The sequence below is a fragment of the Aythya ferina genome, assembly GCF_964211825.1.
Source record: "Aythya ferina genome assembly, chromosome: Z".
NCBI classification, from domain to species: Eukaryota; Metazoa; Chordata; class Aves; order Anseriformes; family Anatidae; genus Aythya; species Aythya ferina.
The window spans coordinates 10,322,647-10,347,562 of NC_140299.1; the positions used below are offsets into that span (position 1 = coordinate 10,322,647).

At 44.7% G+C, this 24,916-nt stretch overlaps 1 protein-coding gene across 3 annotated transcripts in view; it reads left to right on the forward strand.

Annotated features, from left to right (window-relative positions):
* LOC311426877 (phospholipid-transporting ATPase ID-like) overlaps nucleotides 1-24,916 on the forward strand; it is an 86,711-nt gene that overhangs the window by 7,819 nt on the left and 53,976 nt on the right. The window contains exons 1-3 of one of the 3 annotated variants that reach the window (XM_084503659.1): nucleotides 9,470-9,756; nucleotides 10,123-10,264; nucleotides 16,358-16,436. In XM_084503659.1, coding sequence (XP_084359785.1) covers nucleotides 16,394-16,436 — 43 coding nt within the window. In that variant the 5' untranslated portion in view covers nucleotides 9,470-9,756; nucleotides 10,123-10,264; nucleotides 16,358-16,393. Of the gene's footprint in view, nucleotides 1-9,469; nucleotides 9,757-10,122; nucleotides 10,265-16,357; nucleotides 16,437-24,916 lie in introns of those variants that run through there. The other 2 variants (XM_084503661.1, XM_084503660.1) reach the window with 2 other exon arrangements.

Below are 24,916 nucleotides of genomic sequence, written 5' to 3' on the forward strand. Positions count from 1 at the left end.
GAAACCTGCTTCCAGCAACATTGGAAGGTTCATCACCGCATTGGAGAGACTGCTGTGTGCTTCTGGTGGCACACTTGCCATGCACTTGGTGTAACAGTGCTTAGTCTGGAGATTTGTCTGATCCCTTACACGTGTGGGTCCAGCCTAGGACCCCTTAATGTTTGCATGTGCTCAGTGTTGGCTCCAGGAGGAGCAGGACTAGATTCTTCTATGTGTGTAGGGTGATATAATGGTGATGGTGAAAAGCTACCTGAGTTCCCAGGTCTTGTTATCGTTTTAAGGCTGGAAAGCTCAAAGAGGTGGGTTCTGCTCTACTGTCTGTAGCTACTGGATGGATGTATTTAACTATATTTTTAGATATGAAAATGAATTTTCCATCTCAAAAGTTGAATTGTGTAGTTTTCCAGTGTTTCTAAAGCTGTGTCCCAAGCAGGATCATTGTTAGGAGGAAATGCAAGGAGATCATGGTCTTTGCTTTTCCTCGTATGGTGAACAGCAGTGCAAGAGTCTTCCACCAAGGCTGGGAAACACAACGGTGAATCCAAGGTCAGGACTGGGCACATGCCCCATGGACAAGGCCAATAACTACAACCTGTAGATGAACAAGGCTCCTTTTCACTTTCCCTGACACAACCCAGGGGCCTCTGTGCCCTGCTCCCATCCGTAGGTAATTCAGCGTTATGCTTTCATCCATTGCTTCCTTCCTGCTCCATTGTTCATTATCCTGAGTTTACTGGGACTGGTAGCTACTACAGGTTGTGGTTTCAGTGACCACCTGGATTACCCACTAGTTAAACATCGAGACCTTCACTTTCTTTTCCCTGCCTTTTGATAAGAGTTGTTATTTTGTGCAATTTATACTGCTGTTGTTGCAAGGAATGTTGCCAACACTTTCTCCACTGGACATTTCACTTCTTGAGCAAATAAGATTTAGTTTACTTTTCCATCTTAAATCTGTACTGGTGGCTTTATAACAGTACAAAAGATACAGATACAGCCATGAGGGGAGTGAGAACAATGATTTTGCTTAACTTATGGTTTGTTTCAACAGACTGCTGTGTTGTATCCTGATTAGGATTGCTCTCCCTGCTATTATATTCTAGACCATTCTGTCAGTGGTGCAGTGCCCTTGTGGACATGGAGGCACTCTCTGTCTCTGAGTGTTTCACCCCAAAGGCTCCAGCTCCCCACCAGGGTGGGATGGCTGACGTGCTTCCTACTTCCCACATCTCCTGAAGGCTGCTCCCCCATAACAAAATCATCCAGACAGGCGTGCATCTCCTCCTGAGTAGTTGTAACTTCTAGAAACTGTCATACAAACAGAAATTGATGATAATTTATGTTTATCTGCAAGGCTGTAAGCCATGGCTACCCTGACTAACACCTTAAGTTGTATCGTCTTACTTTTGCTACCTTGCCTTCACAGCTGTCTTTGCTTAGCCCTGAAGTGGTTGGGAAGTTGGACTTGGCCTTTTTACGTCCCTTCCAACTATCCTATCCTATCCTATCCTATCCTATCCTATCCTATCCTATCCTATCCTATCCTATCCTATCCTATCCTATCCTATCCTATCCTATCCTATCCTATCCTATCCTATCCTATCCTATCCTATTTGACTCGACCCTCCCCTCCCTAAATGCCTGTTTGTTTGTTTTTTTTTTTCCCTTCAAATGCTTGTAAGAGGCCCTAGGGAGTCCCTTCCTTGTTTCAATAACAAACAGAAGACTAGAAACAAGAATCAAAGATGGACAAACCTGATCATAGTTGTAGGACACCTGTAAGATGAGCTGCAGACTGATGCCAGCCTCCAAGAAACCATTCATTCAAATCTTTCCACCACTAATGAATGGTAAATGCTGGAAGCAGCCTGTGGATTCTGAAATGCAGCAGCAGCAACCACAACTATAAAGGGGTCAGTAGACACCACACAGATCCAGTGCAGAATATCTTTCTTCTGTGCCTGCTTTCCAGCCTTTGAACACTGAGGTCTGTCGTGGAATAGTTCTGAGCAACAGATGCATTGTGTAAATACTTTAGACATATCTTTTGAAACTATATATAATATATAATTGGGATCAATCCTACAACACCATTCCAGATGTCGATTAATGAAGCGATATACAGAATACTCCTTGGTCTATTTAAATTTCATGCCTCCCTGGCATGGTTGCCTCACATCACACACATTTTTGGCAGTCTCAAGGTATAGACATCCTACCCACTACTTTGCCACATAACAGAGAGGTTTCCCAGCTACAGCTGGCGGCTAGACACTACTTTTGACTCTGTCTGTTTGCCAGAGATCATCATTCTTTGGAACCTTTCTGGTTAGCCCTTGCTGTAAAGCTGTGCTACAAGAGGGCTGGGCAGGCTAATGTGTATTGCTTCTTTTTTGGTTTACAAAGTTTTTTTTTATTTTTTTTTTTTCCTAGAGTAGTGTAACTCTTTTCCCAGATATGATCCAAAAATTTGTTTGGGAAACTGCCTTTGTCTGGCCTCCCAGTGTTTTATGCTACATTTCCTCCCATGGCCAAAATAGCAGACTGACTGTAGGAGAAAATTTATGTCATCGCCTTTCTGGCCAGACACTCCCTGATCAGCAGATGACATCCAAAGAAACACTCAGACCTTTGTCTGAGCTATTTGCATCTCTGTACCACTCTCTCCTCCAAAGCTAATCCAATCTTGCTATTTCTAAGAGAAATTACAACCCACACTTACCCACACAGGGCATTAATTCTGTTCTGATTACACCATTGTTGCAAAGGTCTTTAGGGATTACATGTGTTTTCTAGCACTTTGCTTTATGCCAGGGAACTTGTCCAGATATCACCAGTCCCTAGAAGATGCTTCTTCATGCAAGCCTTGCAATAGCAGCTGCTGAACAAGCCTCAGCAGTATGCCAGGGGTACCAGTACCCTTACCTGGAGCTGGGCAATAGATAGGGAATCATGGAGCTCAGCCCTTGGGATCTGCCATGTCCTGTATGGATGAGGAGTGCTTTGTTGCTTGCCAGAAATCAAGGCTGTGAGGAAGTTAAAAAACAACAACAAAAAAACTCTGAATTGGAAATAATGGAGCATGGCACAAAAGAGGCTAAAATAACAAAAAACACCCTGAAGATTATGCATAGGAGTACTACTTCTCATCAGCTGCACTGAGCTAAACACAGCTTTCACCTCTCTTCTTTTAAATTGGGGTGTCCTGTTGAGTTAATCTGAAGATTATCCCTCTCCTTGGGGAGAGGAGGCACAGACCAAAGGCTGAGCTTTTCTTTCTGTGTCATACCAAGCCAGAGGACTGTGTGTTTTATTTTTTTTTAATTTCTGTGTGCGTGTGTGTGTGTGTGTTTTGTTTTGGGCTTGTTTTTGTTTTTGTTTATTTCTATGTTAAGAAAACTCCTTTTATTTCCCCTGACTACACATTCATTACTGCTGATACCTTACTTAATTCCCTTTCGTCTCTCTGAGTCTTTGATTAAGTTTTCTGCTGTGTGCCTTCATTAGCACATTCTTAGCTCCAGGATGCATATCGTTTGCCTTCCAGAGATATACTGGTACAGCCTTGATCACTATCAGAAGCAGCAAATGCCCTTCTTCTTATGGGGTCCACAACTAGTTTTATTCTTTGAGCAGTATGTGAAAACCAAACGTGGAGTGAAAAATCGTAACCCTGGGAATAGGGGGGTTAATTTAAATACCTGCCTCTCTTAATAATAAATATCTCTCTTAAATACCTCCCTTCTCCATATATCCCCTTTAATATAAAGGCCTTCTGGCATGCTGCATCACACCCCAACAGTAGCAATGGACACAATTAACCTTAAGCAAGAGCTGTAACCCCAGCACCCCTGGGTGTGCACTCTAGTCCCTGATTTTTTTTCGCTGTGTTGGTCCCATCCAGGATTTTGTAAATTGCTGCAGAGTTTTGGGGAGAATAACTTAACTCTGCAATCACACCCTGAAGGCCCTGCGCACCCACCAGATTATTCCTCTCTTTCATATGGCTGCAGAGGGATTTATGTGCATAACTTCCATTCAAGTTAGCGGGAATTCACTGCTTAAACACAGAGGTGAGAATAATGCAGGCCTTTGTTCTCAGCCGTCTGAGTGCGGAGGAACATGTGTTTCTATTAAACACCTGGAGAGCACACGAGGGAACAATATAACATGAAACAAGCTACACCGAATAAAAGCAAAGGCTGCCAGTGCCAGGCCCTGGCATGTCTGTGCCGTGGCCATGCTGGCACAGCTGTGGTTGTGCGCTGCTTATTTACTGCAAAGGTGGTGTTGCCTTTGAAGATCAAGCTGTTGATAAAAATACCATACAGTTTCTTTGGGGAAATCTCCAGGGAAATCAATGTGGTCGTTTATTTATTTATTTCTATTTATGCCAGGGTAATAAATGAGAGCAGCCATTTTAGATCTTTGGGTAATTAGCTAAAATTTGATGTTTCAGAGGGGAGCTAATTCTTGTTTAATAAGATTTTTTTGTTTGTTTTTCTGATTCTGTCCTGACCACAAGGGAGAGGTTTCCTTGTTCTTCTCAGAACTCACAGAACTTGAGATAGGACAGGACGAGAAGTCACTCAGTCTCAGTTTTTAGTGTTAGCATAACAAAGATGTAATGTAGAAAATAATATAAAATATATAAAAGATTGTTGATGATAGGGAGAATTTCACGCAAGGCAGCAGGTTGCCTCAGTGTTGTTCTTGGCAGGATGTGTGTGATTGTAACCTGGAAAAGAGACAGTACAGATGTACGTACACATGGCACATTTAATTGGGAACTATTGATAGAGCTTATGAACATAATGAATGCGACATGATATTTAGAGGAATCCTCTTGCAGTGCCACCTGAGTTTCCCATGTGAAGGATGACTGAGTGTCAGAGCAATGCATAAAGCTAACTGTGAGGGGTTAAGCAAATACTCCCAGGTCCCTGGGTGATGCTGCAGGGCATGCAGAAGCTATCTGTTCCCTGAGGATCCTGTAACCTCCCATCTCCTTCACGCACACTTAGTACAGAAACCCAGGGAAGTGGCAATGGGGAGCAGAGCTGCACTGCAGCATGGAACAGCCTGAGCAGAGTGGTGGATGCTGCCTCTCAGTGTCCCCTGTGATTACAGGCTGGAAAAAAAAAAAGTGCAGAGCCACTGCAGCCCTTGCCTCCCTCCTGTGATTTCTCTAAGCACATTAGGCACTGGTGCTCGCTATCCCTCTGCTGCAGAGGTTATATAGACAGTACCTGGGGCTGTGCTCAAGGAGGGCCAGAGTATCTCCGGGAGACCTGAGGAGATTAAGTGTTGCACAACCATTATATAGCCCTTGGGGTCACATCATACCGTGCCAAAAGCGCTGTTTCTCCCCAGAGTGCAGCCCATTTTTCCCCTAAGCAGAGCTCATGGGAAGACTCCAAAATACCCAGGCCTTTTGCTCGCCCTGCATGGGTTGGATTCCCTCTGTGTGATCAAGAACAGGGTCCCACCGGGGGGTATCCTAATTCCTCAGTGGTATGAGCTGTGGTTTTTTTTTTTTTTTTTTTGATGTGTCTGAGGAGCGTGCATGTGACAGTCTTTGAAGTGCCACCAGATAGAGCATGTGTGTTTGTGGCAGCTACTGCCTTGCAAATAACAGCGGGAGGTCTTGTGTAATACCCATGTTACAAAGGGCACTTTAATCTGAGGCTCTAACAGGCTGGGCTGTTGCTTTGCCCTCAGCTATTGATTTTTCTATTCACGTAGGCATGATTAGCTTTTAACAAGACCTCCCAATCTCCCCCCTCCTCCCCCTTCCCCCGGGATTCCACTTAGTTCACTGAAGGTGATTAGGAAATACGTGCTAAAAGCAGGGTGGACACATCTGGGGCTGCTGCTAATTAATCCCCGTGCTCTCCCCATGCAATTGGGCATGTGCTGTGTCACCAGCAAATAGACACATATTTATAGCCCAAGAACACAATCCCGTGCCAGGTGTATCTCCATCAGGTCCTATTAATTTCAGTGTGCTTCAAATCCCTTAACAGTATCACTGCAGGTGTTTCAGGTCCCTGCAAGACTTCCACTCTTGCAACAGCCCCTTCCCAACCAGGGCAATGAAACTGTTGGCCAGGGGGAGTTTGTAAGTGCAAGATACCAAATCTGGTAGGAACCAGACCTCAGAGATGGGTTGATTTTGGGCCTCATTCCCTGCAGAACTGAATGCAAATTTTATCTCCTCCTCAGTGTAATATGAACAACTGATCCATATAAACACTCTCTGACCAAAAGTTTTTCACCTCTGCTCTGTCTTCTTTGGGCTGTGAAAAGGAAGAAAGAAAGAGACTATTTTAATTTCAGTTTTAAAAAGTCAAGAATGTATCATGTTAGCTGGTGTTAGTGCCAGGAAGATGAGATCAATAGTCATCAGAGCAAGCTGCTGCTTTCCTTTCATATGCAAGAGGCTCCACCTTTGTGGATTTCTCATGAATTTCCCCAGAGGATTGTTTTTTAAAGGCTAAGAGTACTGGGACAGGGGGTTGATGGAGAAAGGGCATTTCTATTCACGCACCCTTCTTTCCCTGCTGCAGGTAAGCAGCCCTCCACTGCATCCTGATCAGTACAAGTCATGTTATTCTGCACACACCCACTGAAACTATTTTCTGACCTTTTCTATTGGGCATGTACCTTACAGCACCCAAGTGCTGGAATAATCAGTGATGTATGGGAATATTGCTGCATGAACCTGCCATGCTGAGGCTGTGTCCCAGCCTTCAGATCGCATCCAAGGAGCTGTGTGTGTGCATAGGAATCCAGAGCATCCCTTCAAGCAGAGTTATGCTGAATTTCTACCAGCTTATCAGAACATTATTGGTTCTTTGGCAGAGCAGTTAAATAAGTGTGGCATGAGAGACACCAGCAACAGGGGAACAGGTCAAGTTTCACACCTTGCAGTTTGGGCAAGACTGGAGTTACAAGACAGTAAAACAAAACAAAACAAAACAAAACAAAACAAAACACACTCATCAGTGCCCATTTTGAACTATATAAAATAGTCAGAAATGTAGACAGGTTGAAAGTAGCCTTAAATATTGCATCGCATAGGGAGGGCTTCTCCCAGTGCCTAGCATTTAGTTTGTCTGCTCTGTAGGGTGTTCCCGGCATGTTTCCCTCCTGGTTCTCTCTCTTCTAGTTATCCTCCTTGGTTGCTCAGCAGCATATTTAGCCATTCAAAATCTTTCTAACTCAACAGAAATGTTTGAGTCCAGTGTTTTCCAGGTAAGGTCAACTGCTCTCTCAGCTTTGCTTTTTGGTGGAACATAGGATCTGTCCCAGAAGGAGGCATCCCTTAGATGCCAATAAGTCCTCAGTTTTGCACCTTGATTGTAGCTGAAATCCAGCACAGGCTGAATGACTGGAAATATTTCTCCCTGCTGTGGTGCTGAAATAAGTTCTTCATGGCATGAATGTAAATCCATCCTGCTCTATGCCAGCCACCCATGACTAGTGGGTAGCTTGGAAAGTGGAGGACTCAAAGATGAAGACCTATGGTGTGCAGCCGCTTGCTCTCCTTTACTGGAAAGGCAGCAGAATGAACTCCTTCCCACATCAGTGATCACAGCAAACTTGCTGCTGCCTTGCTATAGCTGGCCAGCTGAACTTCTGCCCAAACCACACTGACTGCAGTGGGAGCTCAAACACCTGGAGTACGTGTACGTAGGCACTGAAATCCAGACAACTTACTTTTCAGGCTGCATCCTTCCGTGATGGGTTCAGAAATTAGCAAAGGAGGAAGTGATGTGGTTGTTGGGAAGATGTTTCCCAGGGGCCAAAGTGTAGGGCTAGACAAGAGATCTCAGAGATGGGTCAGTACAGAGTAACTCCTGTTTTTCTGAGTGCTTCTGCATGTGCTGAGCTTGCCTTACATGAGTAGTCCCACTGAAGCACATGGGGATCATACAGCAGAGGGGAAAAAGTCATTGCCTGTGTGAATGAAATGGATTTCTGTGCCATGAAAAATCACGAAGAACAAAACATCCTACCTAATTTTTAGCTATTTTGAAGTCTAAACAACAAGCCTCAAGGCCAGCTGGTTTTATGGTTGAGTCTACCCTCATGTTAAAGGAAGGAGATGAACTTATCTCTAGTAAGGAAGCAATGGCTGTGGCCAAGGTCAATGTGGTAACAAGCTCATATAAAGAGAGCAGCAAAGAAAGTGGCGAACTTAGCTAACGTCTTAAAATGAAGAAAGAAAACAAACAAACAAACAAACAAACAAAACCACACAAGTTAAGTTCTGAACTTAAGAAGGAATAAAACTGCAGAATGAAGCAAGAACAAGGGGTTCTCCAAATATATAGGAGAGCCAAATTAATCCAAATCCTTGTTCTTTTGACTGCAGGGAAAAAAAAAAAAAGAAAAAAAAAAAAGATACTTGTGGTTGTTGCTGTTGAAATGGGTTGTGGGTGGTGAGAACATGAGAAATGGCTAGTGCAGAGGAAATTCCTTTTTGAGTTAGATGATTTTCAATTCAAAATCATCTGTCCTGAGTCTGGAGGAGATCAGTCCTGTACACTGTGTCCCACATTGGCTGTTTATGTAGATCCATTTATTTATTTATTTATTTATTTATTTATTTATTTATTAGGAATTTGAATAAATTAATATTGTCTAAAATAGTTGTAACTTGGAAGAATAACATTGGAGTCAATGCCAGAGTATCTGGCATAACCCCCAGTGCAGACGGGTACATGCTCTTGCTTTTCCTTCAGAAATTGCTAATTCTGCTCATTGCCCCTTTGCACTCATCCTTCTGTGACCACTGGAGCACTGCTGGTACAGCATCCTGGGTCTTCCAAAGCTTTTTGTCATGGCAGGACTTCAGAAAATTTCACCTTCCAGAAAATACTTTTTGTCAAACCTTTGCCTCTCAAGTTACTATAATTAATTGGCTGATTGATGCATTCAAGTATCTGCGGGTAGGCTTGAAATTAATTCTAGCATCAATCCATCTAACATCAATCCAGTGGGAAAACACAGTAGATGAAGGAAAAAAATGGAGAGAGAAATACAGATAGAAATCTTCCAAGTTAAACTTTCTCTTGCTGTCTGCAGTGAACTGGCATGTTTCTGGCAGACGCTACTGTTGACACATCTTAGGGTGATCGCAGAATAATTACAGTCCACGGGTGTAGGGAAGCAGGAAGACGGATTAACGTCGCCGTTGGCCTGGTTTGGGTCTTTGCAGTAAACCTGGTTGGTTCTGACATCTAGGGGGACACTCTCTTGTGAGCGGCCCTATAACTGGGGGAAAAACACTGATGTTTTTCATGGTGGGAGGGGAACAAGCGGGAATAGTGGGAGGCTGCTGAGGGTGAGGAGGGTCCTCAGACAGTGATGAGGCCATGCGCATGTCCCAGTGGCCACGGGGAGGTCACACTGCCAGGGATGAGCAAACCCTGATGTTTCGGCGCCAAGGCGATCCTCCGACGGGCTGGAGGAAGCCCTGTGGTTGAGTTATGCAATCGTGCTTTATGAGGCTTTCTCCCTGCAGAGTTTTTGCTGCTCACAACTGTTGGAAAGTGGACGAGGTGGAGCCTTGGGATCGGCTTGTAGGGCAGTTTCTCTGGGTGTAAGGAACCCTGACAGGCTTCGGCGTTACGGAGAGGGGCTGCTGCTGGGAGATGGATCCCTTACCAAGCTCATCCTTTTTTAAGGCAATTTGATACGCTGGACCCTTTTACCCTCGTAGTTTGAAGGTTTCTGCGCCGACAGGAGGTAGGTGAGGAGACCAGCGGTCATCTCCAGAGTCACACAGGGTGCCCCATCCCTCCGTGCTCCTGCTGCTGTGGTCTTTCACAGCACGTTGTGCTGGGCATTTTATTTTTAAGGGAGCCGCTACACTCTCCCTATCTACAGGAAACAGAATAAAAAAAAAAAAAAAAAAAAAAAAAAAAAAAAAAAAAAAAAAAAGGAAGGATTTGGCAAGGCGCCAAGCCCAGTGACTGAAGTAAGAAGTAGGGAACTTAGAGTAAGTTTTAGTTACCGGGACTTTGCATGGCAGAGCGGGTCTGCTCCAGGTCCTGCAGGGTGGGAGGTGAGCCCACGATGCCCGGCAGCGTCTGGAAGCTTTTTCTTGCTTAGATGAACGTCCTCGCCGCGACTATGAGCCGAGCTGCTGGTCCCGGGAGGGGACAGAGCTGCGTGTGAATGAGACCAGAGGAGCGTGTGCGAGTGCTATGGAGGGCAGCAACTTTGTTGGTGTGACTTTTGCAAGCCTTCAAGGGTAAGGTCGAGCGCTTCCCTTCGACTCGCCCCTTCCCTCTGCCAGCTTTCGGGGCAGAAAACTTGCGCTTTTGCCACCCGCGGAGCTTCGCAAAGCTGAGTCGGAGTGCTTTGGGCTGAGGTTTTTCACCCAGGCGATCGACATCGGGGTGGAGCGAGCGGAGCCGTGCGGGGAAGCTGCTTTGTTCGGGAGGCTGCGGGGGGAGAGGGGCTGCCGCTGCCCCCAGCCCTCCGCTCGGCTCCCACCGTAACCCGAGCGCTGCGCCCAGCGGGCCAGAAAGCAGGTTTTGGCTGCTCGGGTGTCAGTGCGAGGAGTGCTTTAATGAAGACAGATGGAGGATATTGGATCGTCGCTTTAAAACGTGGCAGATAACAGACCGAGGCTGCTTCCCGGCAATTACAGCTAATTGCGTTGGCGCGTTTGAGCGGAGGGGGTAGCAGCACTCTGGTGTGCACACAGTTTTGTGGGTTTCTGTACATACAGCTGCAAACAGAACCCAAGTATAGCTAGCCCACCTCATCCCAGACACCCCTTCAGGTATTTAATGAGCTGGGGAGTTTTCAGGGATACTTTCAAAGCCTGTGCAGTAAGTGAGTAGATTTAAACCCAAGCCACTGTTTTTGTTGTGAACCCTGAGGGCAAGAGTGACCATTTTTAGTTTCTTAAACTTATTCGTGGTTGAATGCAGGCCAGTCCCATTTCAGTTCTAAAAGAGCGCTATTCTGGGATTAAAAACAAACATTTCAGTTGCCTGCTCTGCAAGTTGCCCTTGGCATTTCCCACCGGCAGAGCAGGGAGCAGTGTGAGACGTGGTGCTCCCTGTTTTGTTTTTGTGGAGTTCAAACACGAGGGGATGTAAGGCGAAGTGTAGAAATACAAATACTAGTGTGCATTGATGTTAAAGATGATTAGTGCTGATTATTTCTAAAAGCTGAAATTTTAGTGTTCCCTTTAGAAAGGGGAAAGCAAATGCATCATACTCTTTGGAACCAAAATTTGAGCAATTTGGCTGAAAGGGTTAACACAGCAAGCCTTTAAAGGAGGCCCTTTACAAACATGGCTTTATGTGGCACATTACGAGGCCAGGCCATGCCAAGCGTGCCAGGCCTCTGCGTTGCTGTTGCCAGAGCATTAGCAAGCGTTGCACCAACCTTGTGTCCCTCTCTGATACCCAGCAGTGAAGGTGACCTCTTGGTTTACTGCCTGATGCTGTGCACCCCCTTAGCAGGTGCACAACCCGGGCATGGAAAAAAAACAAAAAACAACAACAACAGGGAGTTTGGGGACCTAATGCATTTTAAACCTTTTGTATTTTCCCAGTTGTACCTCCAAGTCCAGTTTACAGTGATGTGCATTCAAAACCTGGGGACTTGGATTTGGTTCATCTCATGGTGTTTAAGAGCACTGCTCCACCAAGACCACTTGGCAGCATGGGCAGTCTTGAACACTGCCTGTCACCAAGCCCTGTGCTTGGGATGTACCTTCTCATATACTGAGCTGTTGGATTTTTTGTGTGATATTCAGTACTTTTGCATAAGAAAAAAAAAAGATAATTCTAAGCCCTGTGGATATCTGTGATTGTTAGATCAGCTAAATACAGATAAAAGCAAACAATAACAAAAAATTTACAAACCATGCTCAAGTGCAAAACCTGACCTGATGTGGAAAATCGGTGAGTGAAGGTATGACATGCATTCTAAATTTTTACCTGGATGGGGCTATTTCAGTTATTTAGAATGTATACATACCACACTGTGCATGGTGGCAAAACTGACTAGAAAAATCTTGTTCTCCTGCCTACTTTCCCTGGACTCTGGGTACATTCTAGTATTAGTGTGCAATTTGCTGCCCCTCAGATCTGCTAAAGCCACTGTTTGGGCAGGAATTTCAGCCTGTACTCAACCACACCCATTGATCTGGATTAAAATAACCTTTCCCAAAATGACTGTATTTACCATGGATCATTTCACAGAGTCTGGGAGCAAGGTGATGGGAACAGAAGCACCATGTATTTCATAGTTCATATTTATCATTGAATCTGATGTATTGTGTAGCCACACCCAGAGAAATGGGGCCAAGAAACCAGCCATATTTTCCATCTGCAACATCTGTGCTCCATTCATCACAGCTGTGCCATGTCTTTCCTTATTTTTCCACTCCTTGCCGTGGATGCAGGAGGTGCCTCCGTCGACCCCCAGACTGCATGCTCCAGCCTTTGTTCAGTTGGTAAATCCCCTTCAGAGATCCATGGTTTTGGATAAGACTGTGGTCCCTGCAAATCCCACATGTCCACCTGCCTCTTGTGCAGGAGGAGTGCTGCAGCTGCATTTGTGAGCCAAGTCTGGATTCTGGCTCTTGTCTCCCAGGCATTAAATAGGCTGAGCCTGATTTGCAAGGAAGCATCCCCTCCCTGCTCAAGCCCAATACAAGTAGCTTCTCTCACCATGGATGTTAAAGTGTTCAGAGCCCCACAGCTGAGCTGTCAGCAGCCATAAAGCAGGTGGATTGTCTTTGCAGAAGTGTAAGCCATAGCTAGTTGGTTTGCAGAGCACTGCAGGTACAAAAGCCTTCTGTAGTGAGAAGGGATAATTTACTTGTAGTTTATGAATGTCTACAAATCAGGAAGTGGGATTCAGAGTTTTAAATGTCCTTTTTTTTTTTTTTTTTTTTTTTTTTTTTTTTTTGCTATAGGCTTAGAAGTTCTAGGCTTTCTATAAGAAAAGCCTAGAAAAGGACTGCTATTTACATTAGAAGTCCTAGGCTTTCTGTAGTTTGCTATAGAAACCCAGGGAAGTAATATGTGTCCTGCTAAGCAGAGGAGCTGGACCTGCGTGCTTAATAAAGACCTCTCTCAAATAATGTGGGCCCCGGTTCATCACTGAGCATGGGGTACCTGTAGTAAACAGAAGTGAAAGAAAATAATCAAATAGAAAATGGAGCAGCAAAAAAGCCAGCCAGGACTGACCCAGGTCTGACCCAGCCAGTGGAAGACGACTTCAGGAGATTTGAGGAGTTTGCATCTGAAAACAGCTGGTGCCAGGCAAAATGAAGGCGAGCAGAAAATTGTCTTTCTTCTGAGTAAGGAAGGTTTTCATATACTTTATGGGTTTTTGGTTAACTCAGGAATAGGAGGCTGCGAAAGTGCCCCACCAAAATTTGAGAAGTACTTTGCGCCGCATAAAAATGAAACATAAGAGAGACGTCATTTTTCCAGAAAGCAAGAAGGAAAATTAAACCAAAGCAATGCACATGAGCAGTAAGAGTCTGAAGAGCCATTGTTACAGTTTTGAAAGGGAAACTGAATGTCAAATTTGAAAAAATAGAGGGAGACATAAAGAAAAGTGAACAGGGATGTGAGTTATGATTACAATTAGAACCTGGCAAAAAAGAATTATATATATATACATATATATATATATATATATATAGCCTTGGGGAGATTGTTGATAGATACAGGTGGGAAGTTCTTGGAGCCTGCAGTTTTGGTTGGGAACCCCAATACAAAGACCTGGGACTAAAAGATAGGCAGAGCTAGGGTCAGGCGAGATAATTCATCTTGCTGCACGACTAGTGACAGCTAACACCACCGGGAGCAGGACCTGGAGCACCACCACAAGGGATAACACCACGGGCTTTTGCTTAGGTTTGCTTTCACGCTTGCAGCAGAAGGCCAGTGACCTCTGGGACTGCCAACAGGCACCTGCAAGTGTTGAGGAGTGCTGGCACAAAGCAGGCTGTTCGCAGACAGGCACGCTACAGCCCGTGTGTGGTTTGCTACCTGAAGGAGCATGTGGATTAGATGTGTGAGTCAGTAACAAAGAAGCAAAGTAAGATTATTTGTAATAGAATGAAAATAAAGGGTGCACCTTCACACAATAGGGGTGTGTCGTGCCCTCAGTGGCATTGCGTGTGTGCCCATTGTGTACTGACACATTCTCAAGTGGCATTGTGGTTAGGGCAAGCCAGGAACTGAGTTTTGCACAGAGGATCAGGTCAGCTTGGGTTCATAACTCCTGGGCTTTAGCTAAACAAGCAGCTGTAATAAATCTGTGTGATGGAAACAACACAAGGGAAGTGTAATTGGTACAGATGGATAGAGCAAAATTACCACTGTGTTGGCCCTAAAAGATAAAGTTTCATGGGGATGGTGAGCCTGTAGGGATATTTGTGCTGTATCAATCTGTCCACGATGGTAACTTAAATTTCCTGCTGAGCAAAGATGTTCAATGAATGCAATCCTAATCAAATGCACCGAGAAACTGAAGGAATTAAAGATGCCCTTTGTGACAAATTAGTGTATTGTTGCAGTCTTGTTGTCACACTGAGGTCATGCCTGAAACTGGTGACTTAAAAATCACAGTAATTAACAAAACCCATGTGTCAGAGCTGAAGGAAGCTTCAGGTGTTGGTTTATGAGATGCAGACCTGATCTGAACTCCATTGGCTGTTTCATGCTATTTCTGCTGCAAGAAGTGTGATAGCCTCTTTCTCTTCTCTGCTCCCCCATGTATATAAACATCCTTTTTTTTTTTTTTTTTTTTTTTTTTTTTTTTTTTTTTCCTCTGCTGAAATTATATCCCTTGTCAATTGAGCACACAGGTGGGGGGTTTGGTACTTGCGGATAGTCTTTCTGTAATGCTTGGCAAATACAGCAAAGTCAGAGTTCAGCAGTGTACCTGTATCAAATACTCACAGCCAGACAACCTTTTGCAGCCTCATGGGAGTGCCATTGACCATCAGCTTTGCAGCTCACGGTGCTCTAGGAAGCCCCAGTTTGTGGGGTAGGAAGGGGCCTTCAAGATCACCCAGTTGCACCCCTCCCTGACGAGGGCACGGACACCTCCCACTAGATCAGGTTGCCTAAAGCCCCCTCCATAGAATCACAGACTGGTTTTATCTGCACAGAAATCACAGGCTGGAATATCTGCTCAGAGCACCAGGTGCAATGGCTGCAGGGTTTTCCTTAACATCCTTTCCATCACAGAACAGTGATATATCAGGAGTGCATTTAGGCAGTGGCATGGGCTGCGTTCACAACTGTGTGTTTCCAAAATATGGCCATTATCTGCTATATTTTTCTCCTTAGACAGCCTTGCTCTAGCACAGATAGGATAGGATTTTAAATAAGTGCTGCTTTGAAATTAGACAGAATTAGGTGGTGTGTTTTGTCTGTGATGGTGTGACATATCTGCAAGTCATTGGGAACTCTCTTTTAAGTGTTCTTTATCCAGATTTTTTATTTTTTTTATATTTTTTTTTTCCATGAAACATAAGCAGTATCAAAGTTTTTCTTAATTGTGTCACCTAGAAAACTTGCTCCTTATAAATCACAATTCCCTCAAGTATCTCACCATGGCTCCACTGTCCTGTTAAGCAATGATACAGCATTCATGTTGATTCAGGCATGCTAAGCAGTGCTGGTTTTTCCCATGCTCAGGGGTCTTTCATGTTGTTATCACCAACATAACCACTAAACTCCTCCAAACAGTCCGATACTTGGAACACCAACAGTTTCACTACCAACAGACTTTGATGTAACTTTTTGAAGGCTCAGTTCCTCTGCCTGTGCCTTAAAGCATTCCTGGTGCCTGTTTTGGGGGCCAGGAGGCTTGCAGTGAGCAGGGGAGAAGTTTTGTTCAGAGCTATACAACCCAGTCCACCCCAAACATGAATGAGAGTGACCAGCCACAGACAGCAGCGTGAGCCAGCACACGTTGAGCACCAGCAGATGTACAGGAAACCAGTGCTTCCCACTGCTTCCTCCTCCTCAGGGAGGCTGGTCTTGCTGGGTAGGCACCCAGTTCCTCTGCACCGAAGGTGCAAGCCCAGTGGGGGTATTTCTCCTTTTCATATAGGGCCAAAGGAGCAGGAATGTTCCTTTTAGACTCTCCATCCCTGGCCCTTTCTCTGTGCCATGTCAGGAGATGAACAGATCAAAATGCCCAAGGTAAGGTAGCACATTGATGCAGTGCAACCTGCAGACCTGAGATGGTTTATCATTTAAAACACACCATAATTATGTGTATAAGTGGCATCGTGTTGTGCTGCGGAGATAGAAACCCACATTGAACAGCCTTCTCTTTTGTCTTGCAGAAATTCCATGGAGTTGGACTAAAATAAAGCTTGGGGATGTCTCTATTTGGATTAAAATTTGGAAAGAAGAAATTGAAAGGTGAGTGAAGTCTGGTAATACCATTGCCACTGGTGGAAACATAAGGAATGTAAATTCAAAACAAGTGCAAGCTCTAGTGAGCATGTTTGGGAGCATGCCCTACACCTACGGAGCAGGCAGAGGAAGACACACTTTGTTTGCTTTTCCTGCATTTCATACTGCCTTGGGGAAGTGCTGCAGACCTTGTGCCAGTGAACAGGAGGACAGCTGAAACAGAACAAGCTGCAAAGTTTGTATGCTCTGATGGTCTGGCTTTTGGTGTCCTTTCTAGGTAGATCTCCTACAGGGGGTGTGGAGGAGCGATGCATAATGCTCTCCCAAGCAGTTTATAAAATAAGCTAGAAGAAAGTTATGTGGTGGTCTGATGCACTCTTTTGATGATGAAATGTGTTAATTGCAATGGCCCAGGTATTCATTTTAATGAGGGGTGGGAAGAAGGGCAAAGCACAGTTGTGCAGGCTGAGAGCAGCCCAGGACCACAGGGGGAACACCAACCCTGGGACAGAAACCAGAGCCCGTGCAACTCCCTCCCTGTGAGCTCCACTTGGCATCCCAAAACAGACCCTGAACCAAAGGGGTGTGGAGACTGGGAGCAGATGCCTTGCACAGCACAGTCCTCACCAAGGTTTCCAGCAAAAAACTGTCTAGAGATGTGTGCTAGGAAGAAGCCCAAGAGAAGGGCTACTCATGTGTCCTTGCAGAGGGCCAGGTCCCTGCAGTCCCTAAGCGTGCATCTCCATCAGCACCAGGGCTTTGCAGCAGGGGTAACTGAATCAAATCTTGTGATCTATCACTCCATCCCTGGGATGAGGGTGTGATCTCTGGCCTTGGACCCATGTCAGTAGATGCTGTGAAGAGGGAAACTTTTTACCTTGCCTTTCCAGGGCATTCCTCCTTCTATCAGATGAATGCAGAGATTAGTGCCATACTCATATTTTGACATGAAAAAGATTTTTTTTTTCCAGCCTCTCTGAGCTCAGAAGACTCAATAACATTTTCCCAAGGGTTTATTTTTGCAGCAGTGCTGCTGTTCCCCTTCCCTGGCACAGGGCAGTCTGTGAGCCCTGGGGTTAGGATGGGGCCAACCATTTGCTGCTCTGATAGTCTTATAAGAGGAGGTGGTGACTGCCCCCAGGGAGGGATCTCTGCCACACTTGAGGTTTCTCCTTATCGGCTTTGGAGGTGAGGTAACACAGGCTTGTCTGTGAGCCTCTGTCTACCCAGGGCATCTGCACTTGCAGGGGGGTAGTTCTGATTACCAAAAAGATTATGTTGCTATATCAGGAAAAATCTATTATTTTCTTGGCCTTGTGTTTGGGTTTTAGTACAGCAGTGTTCAGCCCATCTTCAACCAAGTGTCTAAGAGACTTATTTCTTCCTAGATATAAAATAACATGTTTTATAGAGAAAGATCATTTGTATTCACATTTTACCTGCTTTAGATCACCAGTTCAAAACCAATGAATTCAGACTGGAAGAAGTTCAGAGGAGGATAAGGGAGACTGAGGTGATCAGGGATTGAGGAGCTTCCATAACAGGGAACAGAAAGAGTTCTTTCCTCCCTTTTATTTTTTAATTCTTTTGCCTTGCAGCCTCAAAAAATCAAGGGTTGCTCTTTGAGAATGTTTCATTGTAGTTAATGCCAGGGTTGAACTACTATTTTAATGCAACTGTGTAGTACATGTATATGGAACCTTTGTCTTCGGAGGAGTCCTTAGTCCTCCTCAGGAGGAATCTCAGGACAGAACTGCCCAATGAAAGGCTTATTTTCCATCCCCAAACCAAAGCCAGGTGGCAACCAACCTCATACCCCTAGCGCAGGTCTCCGGTGACTTTTGCAGGACGGAATGGATTACCTCAGGCTTCACCAGCTGAAATTCAGGGTTCCTCCCATGAGGAGCACTGATACTCTGCTGCTTCTCCTCGGCAAGACGTGGCTGTTTCCATGTACAAACAAAATTAGGAGAGCGTTTTCAGGAGAAGTCCAGTTTAACTAGGCAAGTTACATGGTGTAAATTCCTTTCCTGGTGCACACCAAGCAGTGCTTCTCAATTTGAAGGCAAGAGCAGTCATTTCTGCAGCTTTGCCTCTATAAGCCCAGCCTAGGGGCACAGTGAGAGGGAGAGGAAGGGCATAAATTGAGACAGGGCTTTTGTAAAGCTGCACTGGGCTTTCCTTCTTGCTGCTGGGGACAGCCTGTTCTTCAGCACAGGTTCACCAGGATATGTGCACCAGGCTCTGGGCAGAGCTCAGCAGGGGTGAGCAGCTCCCTATGGAGAAGGAAGCCCAAGACTGGCTCCATGGACCTGAAGCTTGGCTGGCCTTTGGGACTCCCATTCAGCTCCAATAGGAAACACCTCCCCACAGCAGGCGCTGAGTATGAAAAATATATTTATTTTGACTTAATTTCCCATTAGAAAAATAACTGTGAATTGTAAAACTTCCCAAAGTTTGTTTCAGAGCTGTATTTATTTTTATGAATTTACATCACTTCCTATCAACTGTGCGTCGCTGTTATTAACAGCATGTGCAATTGTGTCAAGCTGTGGTGTTACCAGCATGTCTAGGAGATACTATTTTCTAGTAAAGGATATAATATGTGCCAGCCAGTCACTGGTAGACTACTTTTTCAAAATAAAAATAAATGACTAATTCATCTGCTTTATTTGGCATGATGATATTGGTCAAATTATTTTGAACTAGTATTACAAAAAAAAAAAATCTAAATCAAATTGAGATATATATATATATCCAAAATTAAAGCTTTTCAAAATGAAGAAGACAGAATTCCCACTGCAGAAATATTTTAAAGTGGTTATTTATCCTTCTGAAGTAGGCTGAAAACAAATGTGAAATGATGCAGATGCTTCTTGAGAAATAATCTGTTGCAAGGCATTCCTGAGAGCTGGTGAGCCCCAGCCCTTGCCCAGAGCCAAGGCAGGTGGGTGAGACATTGCAGGGAGGAGGAAGGGAAGGACGAACCAGAGCTGGTATTATCACAGGAGAAGGAGGAAGGGAGAGGCAAGGCAGCCGCTGTCCCATCCCAGAAAAAAAAAAAAAAAAAAAAAAAAAAAAAAAAAAAAAAAAAAAAAGAAGAAGGAAAACTTTCTGGTGTAAGGTTATCCAGCACCTCTTCCAGGCCTGTGTCCCAGAAGTCCTGTTTGGCCACAAGTGTGGTACATCCTGGGCAAACCAAGGCATCTTTTTGGAGCCCTTTCTTCTTGTTTTCTCTCTCCTTATGGTGATAATATCAAATACTGTTTCTACAAAAGGCCAGGATCTAATCTTGAACTTTAGCATCACATTAAACATTTACTGGACTTGAAACAGAAATAATTCCTGTTCACCCTCAAAAATTTTTACTTTCAGACCTTGCATCTGCCATATGAAAATAGAGACATCTCAGCACATCTCTTAAGAGAGCCCTATGTTAGCAATGCCAGTAAAAAATTCATCTTGCATTAATACCTGGTCCAGGATCATATGAAATATTTTACCTATACTGGCAAAACTGTATGGCATTCCCTTGGTGCTAGCAGCAGGCTGAACTCTGTACCAGGCACAGAAACATAGTCCATGAACACAAAAGCATGTTTCTTGCATTTAATTTCCTCAGGAGGAAGGAGGATTCTAGTTCTTCTGAGTCAAAAAGATACGATAAAGAAGATCTTCATTTAATAATGGAGGAGAAGGCAGGAGGGAATAGGCTAAATCCGTTTATGGTGGTGTATCTGAATGGTCTTGCCTCAGGATTTTTAAATTAAATCCCTCACACTCAGTACAAGCTAGTCCATTTCAGAGATGAAAATGCATGGGATTGCCAGCATATATCATCTCCAGCCAGAGGGGCTCTGCAGAGGAAGGGACATCTGCACTTCAAAAACACACGTTTTTACAAAACCGAGTCCCAGAGAACCCCTCCTTTGAGTCGATAATAAAAAATACCTTTGTTTGCCGTGCAGCTGGGCTTGTGCCTGCTCTGGGCAGGGCTGGGCTGTAATCCTCACCTTTCCCATTTCCGTCCCACCTGGTCTCACTCTCCTCCAGCCACACACACACTGGCTGCACCATGGCTGACTCTGGCTGCATTTCCAGCCAGGGATGGGCTTTGGTTTTGTGCCACCAGGTAGCTCAGAGCATCAGGTTGACTTTCAGGTGATGAGGGTTCAGTTTTTCCCTGTGTCCCAGGCCAGCTGAATGAGTTAGATATTGCAGGCTGTGAGGCTCAGACCCCTCACCTCACTCTTCCCTTCACCCATGTCCTCCCTGATCACTATTAAAACACTGGGCTGGATGAGTAAAGATTGCTGGTTTTGTTTTTGTGTAGAGCTCACTCAGTGCAGCTCTGATCTCAGCGAGGCACGGCTGTGTTCTGAATTTGAGATTGTATTATATATACTGTACAAAATAAGCCTGCTGTCTTTAACCTAGCTGTGGGGACTCTGCCCTGGTACAGCACATGCAAATTTGGAACTTTGCTGCGTGCGTCCTTTCTCAAAAAGGAGCAATTATTGCTTCAAGGTGAAAGGAGAATTTGGCTAATAGCTTGCCTAGTAACCTCTCCAGGAGCAGCAATTTTATTTACCTAGTACTAATGTAATGATTTGCCCTCTCCCGTGGAGTTGTTTTTTAATGGCCGCTGTTCTTTTCTTTTTTTTTTTTTTTTTGAGGGGGAGGACAGAGGTGTCAAGGAACCATGGCAGGTCTTAGTTAATTGTGCATGTGGAGTAACAGTCCAGCAAAGACCAGAAATAAGGGCTAGGGATGCTCTGCCTGTAAGAGACAGGTCATCTCCCGGGTGCTGCATGCCAGGTGGCACTTGTGCCATCGCTGAGAGGTGACACTGAAAGCTGGATCACACAGGGAAAAATGAGGTGCCCCACAGTAGAGGCCACAACAGTATAGGAGAGAGGAGATATGGTGGAAGCATAACAGCTTAACAGTACTGCTGCTTCTACAGCTTGGCACTGGTAAGGTTAACAGCTTTGTTAAAAGCCCCTCTGCAAGGCAAGCCGAGGGCAAGAGCCCAGCTCCAGGATGCCAGTCTCTGCAGCTGATCCAGCACAGTGTTCTTGCTTTTGAAGCCACTTGTTTAAAGGGTGGAGCAGAGATTTTTTATTTATTTATTTTTTACAGAGTTTATGTTGTTTCAGCTCTGTTGTCAGGCTTGGTTACCCCGGCACTCCCCTAGCTGGGCTGTGTTTGTTTCATGCATGAGATATCAGGCCCTAGTTTGTATATGACTTGGCAAAACCAGGCAGATCTTAACCTCCTGCTCCTCGGAGCCACGAGACCTGATCTCTACAAACCCTTTCCAATGGCCTGTTTAAAGCATTGCTCTTGGCACATGCTCCTTAACATAAACCAGGAGAAAATTTCCAGACTCTCTGACCAGATCTTGAATCTAACCTTTTGCAGGACTTTTCCGTGCAACAGGCTGAAACGGAGGAGGCTGGTGGGCTGGCCAGTTACATTTATAGATGATTTTTGGCATGGGTTTAATGTTATTAAATCCAGATGTTATTCTGTGGTTTAGATCCTAAATCTGTCTGCCTGAGAAAACAGCCACTTTCCCAGTGACTTGGTCTCAGTGGTTAGACCAAGAACTGGGCACGAAGCCATACTTATGTATACTGAGTTTCCACTGATGAATAATTTAAAATAGTTTTCAGTGGCAGTGAAATGATAACTTGGAGCACAAATCCCATTCCTTCTTTCCAGTGATTTGTGACTGCATTTTGCAGAAGCAGAAAGTTTAATACAAGTTGCTCAGAGATAAGATTAAAAAAAAAAGTTTCAAGAAATGAAAAACTTCTATTCTGATAGCTTTTCAGTTTTCCCCTACCTTTTTCCTCAATGCTTCTAGAATTAACAGCACATGATAAGACATGTGTGCTTGCACCTACAGCCAAAATACCCTGAGCTGCAGTTTCCAGGAATAGCTGGGGCAATTATAGAGTTTCTCTACCTTTTTATTTCCAATGATCATGCAAGAGACTTCATTTCTGCCTGGACAGTTTCAGAAGAATAAGAGAAACTGGTGGTTTAGGAGATAGCATCAGGGCCTCTCTGTTGGCACAAAATAAAACCACTGAGGCAGTGTTGTCCTGTGCCTGTGGTCAGTGGTGGTTCTCCTTCAGGGCAGATACAGGGGAGTAATTTCTGCTTGCTGGTGTTGTCAGACAAGGCACCCTTTGCAATTTGTTCTTGCTTTAGCAAAGGTGTTGGCTGTTATCCAGAAAGGAAGATAAAAATCTTGCTGATAGCAGCTGGCCTTCTATCTTAGCCTTTAGAGACACTGCCTCTCAGAGCTATGGTCTCCAGAAAGTGAGGGGTCCTGGTACTCAAGGTAGATGTGCTATCACCAGCCAGAGGATTTCCAGTCATTTGAAGTAGGCTTATGGCTATCTGAGGCCTTCAGAAGTGGGTTAGTCTCTGAAAACCTGCCCTGAGGCACTGTCCTACCAGGAGAGCAGTGCCCTGAGCAAGTTTCATGTGCTGTTGTGTTTCCCAGTCCCACTGCTTGGTATTTCTGTGCCATCCCTAAGCTGCTGGCAGCTGTTTGTCTGGCATACAATCCATTCCTCTTGGGGAGGGCATCAATCACCTTGGTGAGAAGCCAGGCTACTTTCTGGGAGCGCCCAAAATCCATCTTCCCAGTCTCTCCCCTGGCTGTACAGAGAGGACTGCCCTGCCTACAAAGAAGAGGTGGTCATCGAGAACAGAAGAGCCTCTCAGAAGTTTCTCGGGTACCCTGAGGCTCTGCCACGTGCCATTGCTTGTGTCATAGGATGGGAGTAAATACCCACAGGGCTCCAGCTTAGAGGAGCAGTTCTGGATGTCTTTGTGCCTCTGTCCATCATGGGTTTCTGTAGATCTGTCTGGGGCAACACCTGGGCAGACCTGGTTTTAACAAGTACCTTTATCTGTCATCTATGTTGATAACAGCAGTTACTCTCAAGTAAATTCCTGAAAGGGGGCATAATATAATAAGCGAAGCCATGCCAGCATGGACCACTGGAGTTTTGCTTTCCTCTGGAACTCTGGACAGGTTACTCTGATCTCCCTGCATCTTGTTTTTCCTGTTGTAGAAGCAGAGAAATGTGTCCGAGGAAAGCAGTTCAAGATTAAGCATTTTCAGGATCTCAAATGAAGTCTCTGTGTTGATCTGAATCACCCAGTCAGAACATATGGGAGATGTTTCAAAAATGCTTGACACAGCTAGATGCTCCTGAAGAAAAGGAAAAGCACATTTACCTGCTAACCTAGTAAAGAGGCCTTAAATTAGTAATTAGAGGGCTTGATGAAAACAGCCCATAGGCAGAGACAAACACTGGTGATCTGTAAAAGGGCTTAAAAATTAGGGAAATGGTGTTATTTATAAGGTTACTGGAGGGAAAGGAGGAAGGATAGCAGCAGTTCAATGCCCTGAATAGCTTAGGCACTTGCTAATGCAGGACTGAATAAACAGGAAGAACTAGATGTCTTAATACATCATTTAATAGGTATAATAGACACGTGCTGGAACTCATGAGGCTGGAATATTAATAGAAAAGAATAAAGCTTATTCTGGAAGGGTAACAGAGGTGGCAGGGGAAGAGATGTTTTCCATCTATGTTCATGTGCTCTGAGATCCAGTGTGGAGAAAGAGATGAGCAAATCACAGATCTCTGAGTAATGATATGCACGGGTAAGGAACACAGGCATAGCACACCAGGAAGGGCAGTCCTTGTGAGAAGTTAATCTAATTTTCTGAAAGATAGGGCATGGTGGTAAACAACGAATTACAATTATGCAGACTCGGAGCTGGGAAGGAGCAGAGGGGAATACAACATGTTTGGCTTGCTTGGGGGGTGAACTGGCCCGACCTTTTGGTGCAGAGGTGGAAAATTTTTTGCAGGTAGGGAGGAAGTTGTTCCAGAACTGATTCCTGTCAACAGGGAGGAGCTGACTGGGCATGTGAGAGCAGAAGGCAGTGTGAATGGGAATGATGCTAAAATGATAGCATGATGCTTGAGCAAAAGCGACAAGAGCAAAGCAGTCTTCAGGAATGGAGTTATTGGTAAATATGAAGAACTAGTCACTCATATCTCATGGGAAAGAAATCTGAGATGGGGGAGAACTAAAGTCATTTCCTTGGATATTTGGTATTAAGGTCAGAAGTGTAAGCTATCATGTTTCAGAGAGGCTCAGGAGGGTGAATGAAGTGGTGGAATCACAAGCTGTTCAGTCACCTCAGACTGAACAGGCAGGATGCCTCTAGAAGGAGCACAGCAGGTTGTTTTATCCAGCACAAACTCGTGTGGCAAAGGCCCAAAGTGAGAAAGAGTTAGCGAGGATGTAAAGGACAATACAATTTGTTCTGTAAAGATTGGTTTCTCTGGGTTTTAGTAACCCTTCTAGTAGGTGGAAGATCAAAGAAGATTTATGTCTGCCATACAGTGAAAAAAAAATCAGCAAATCACGCTAAGAAATCTGAT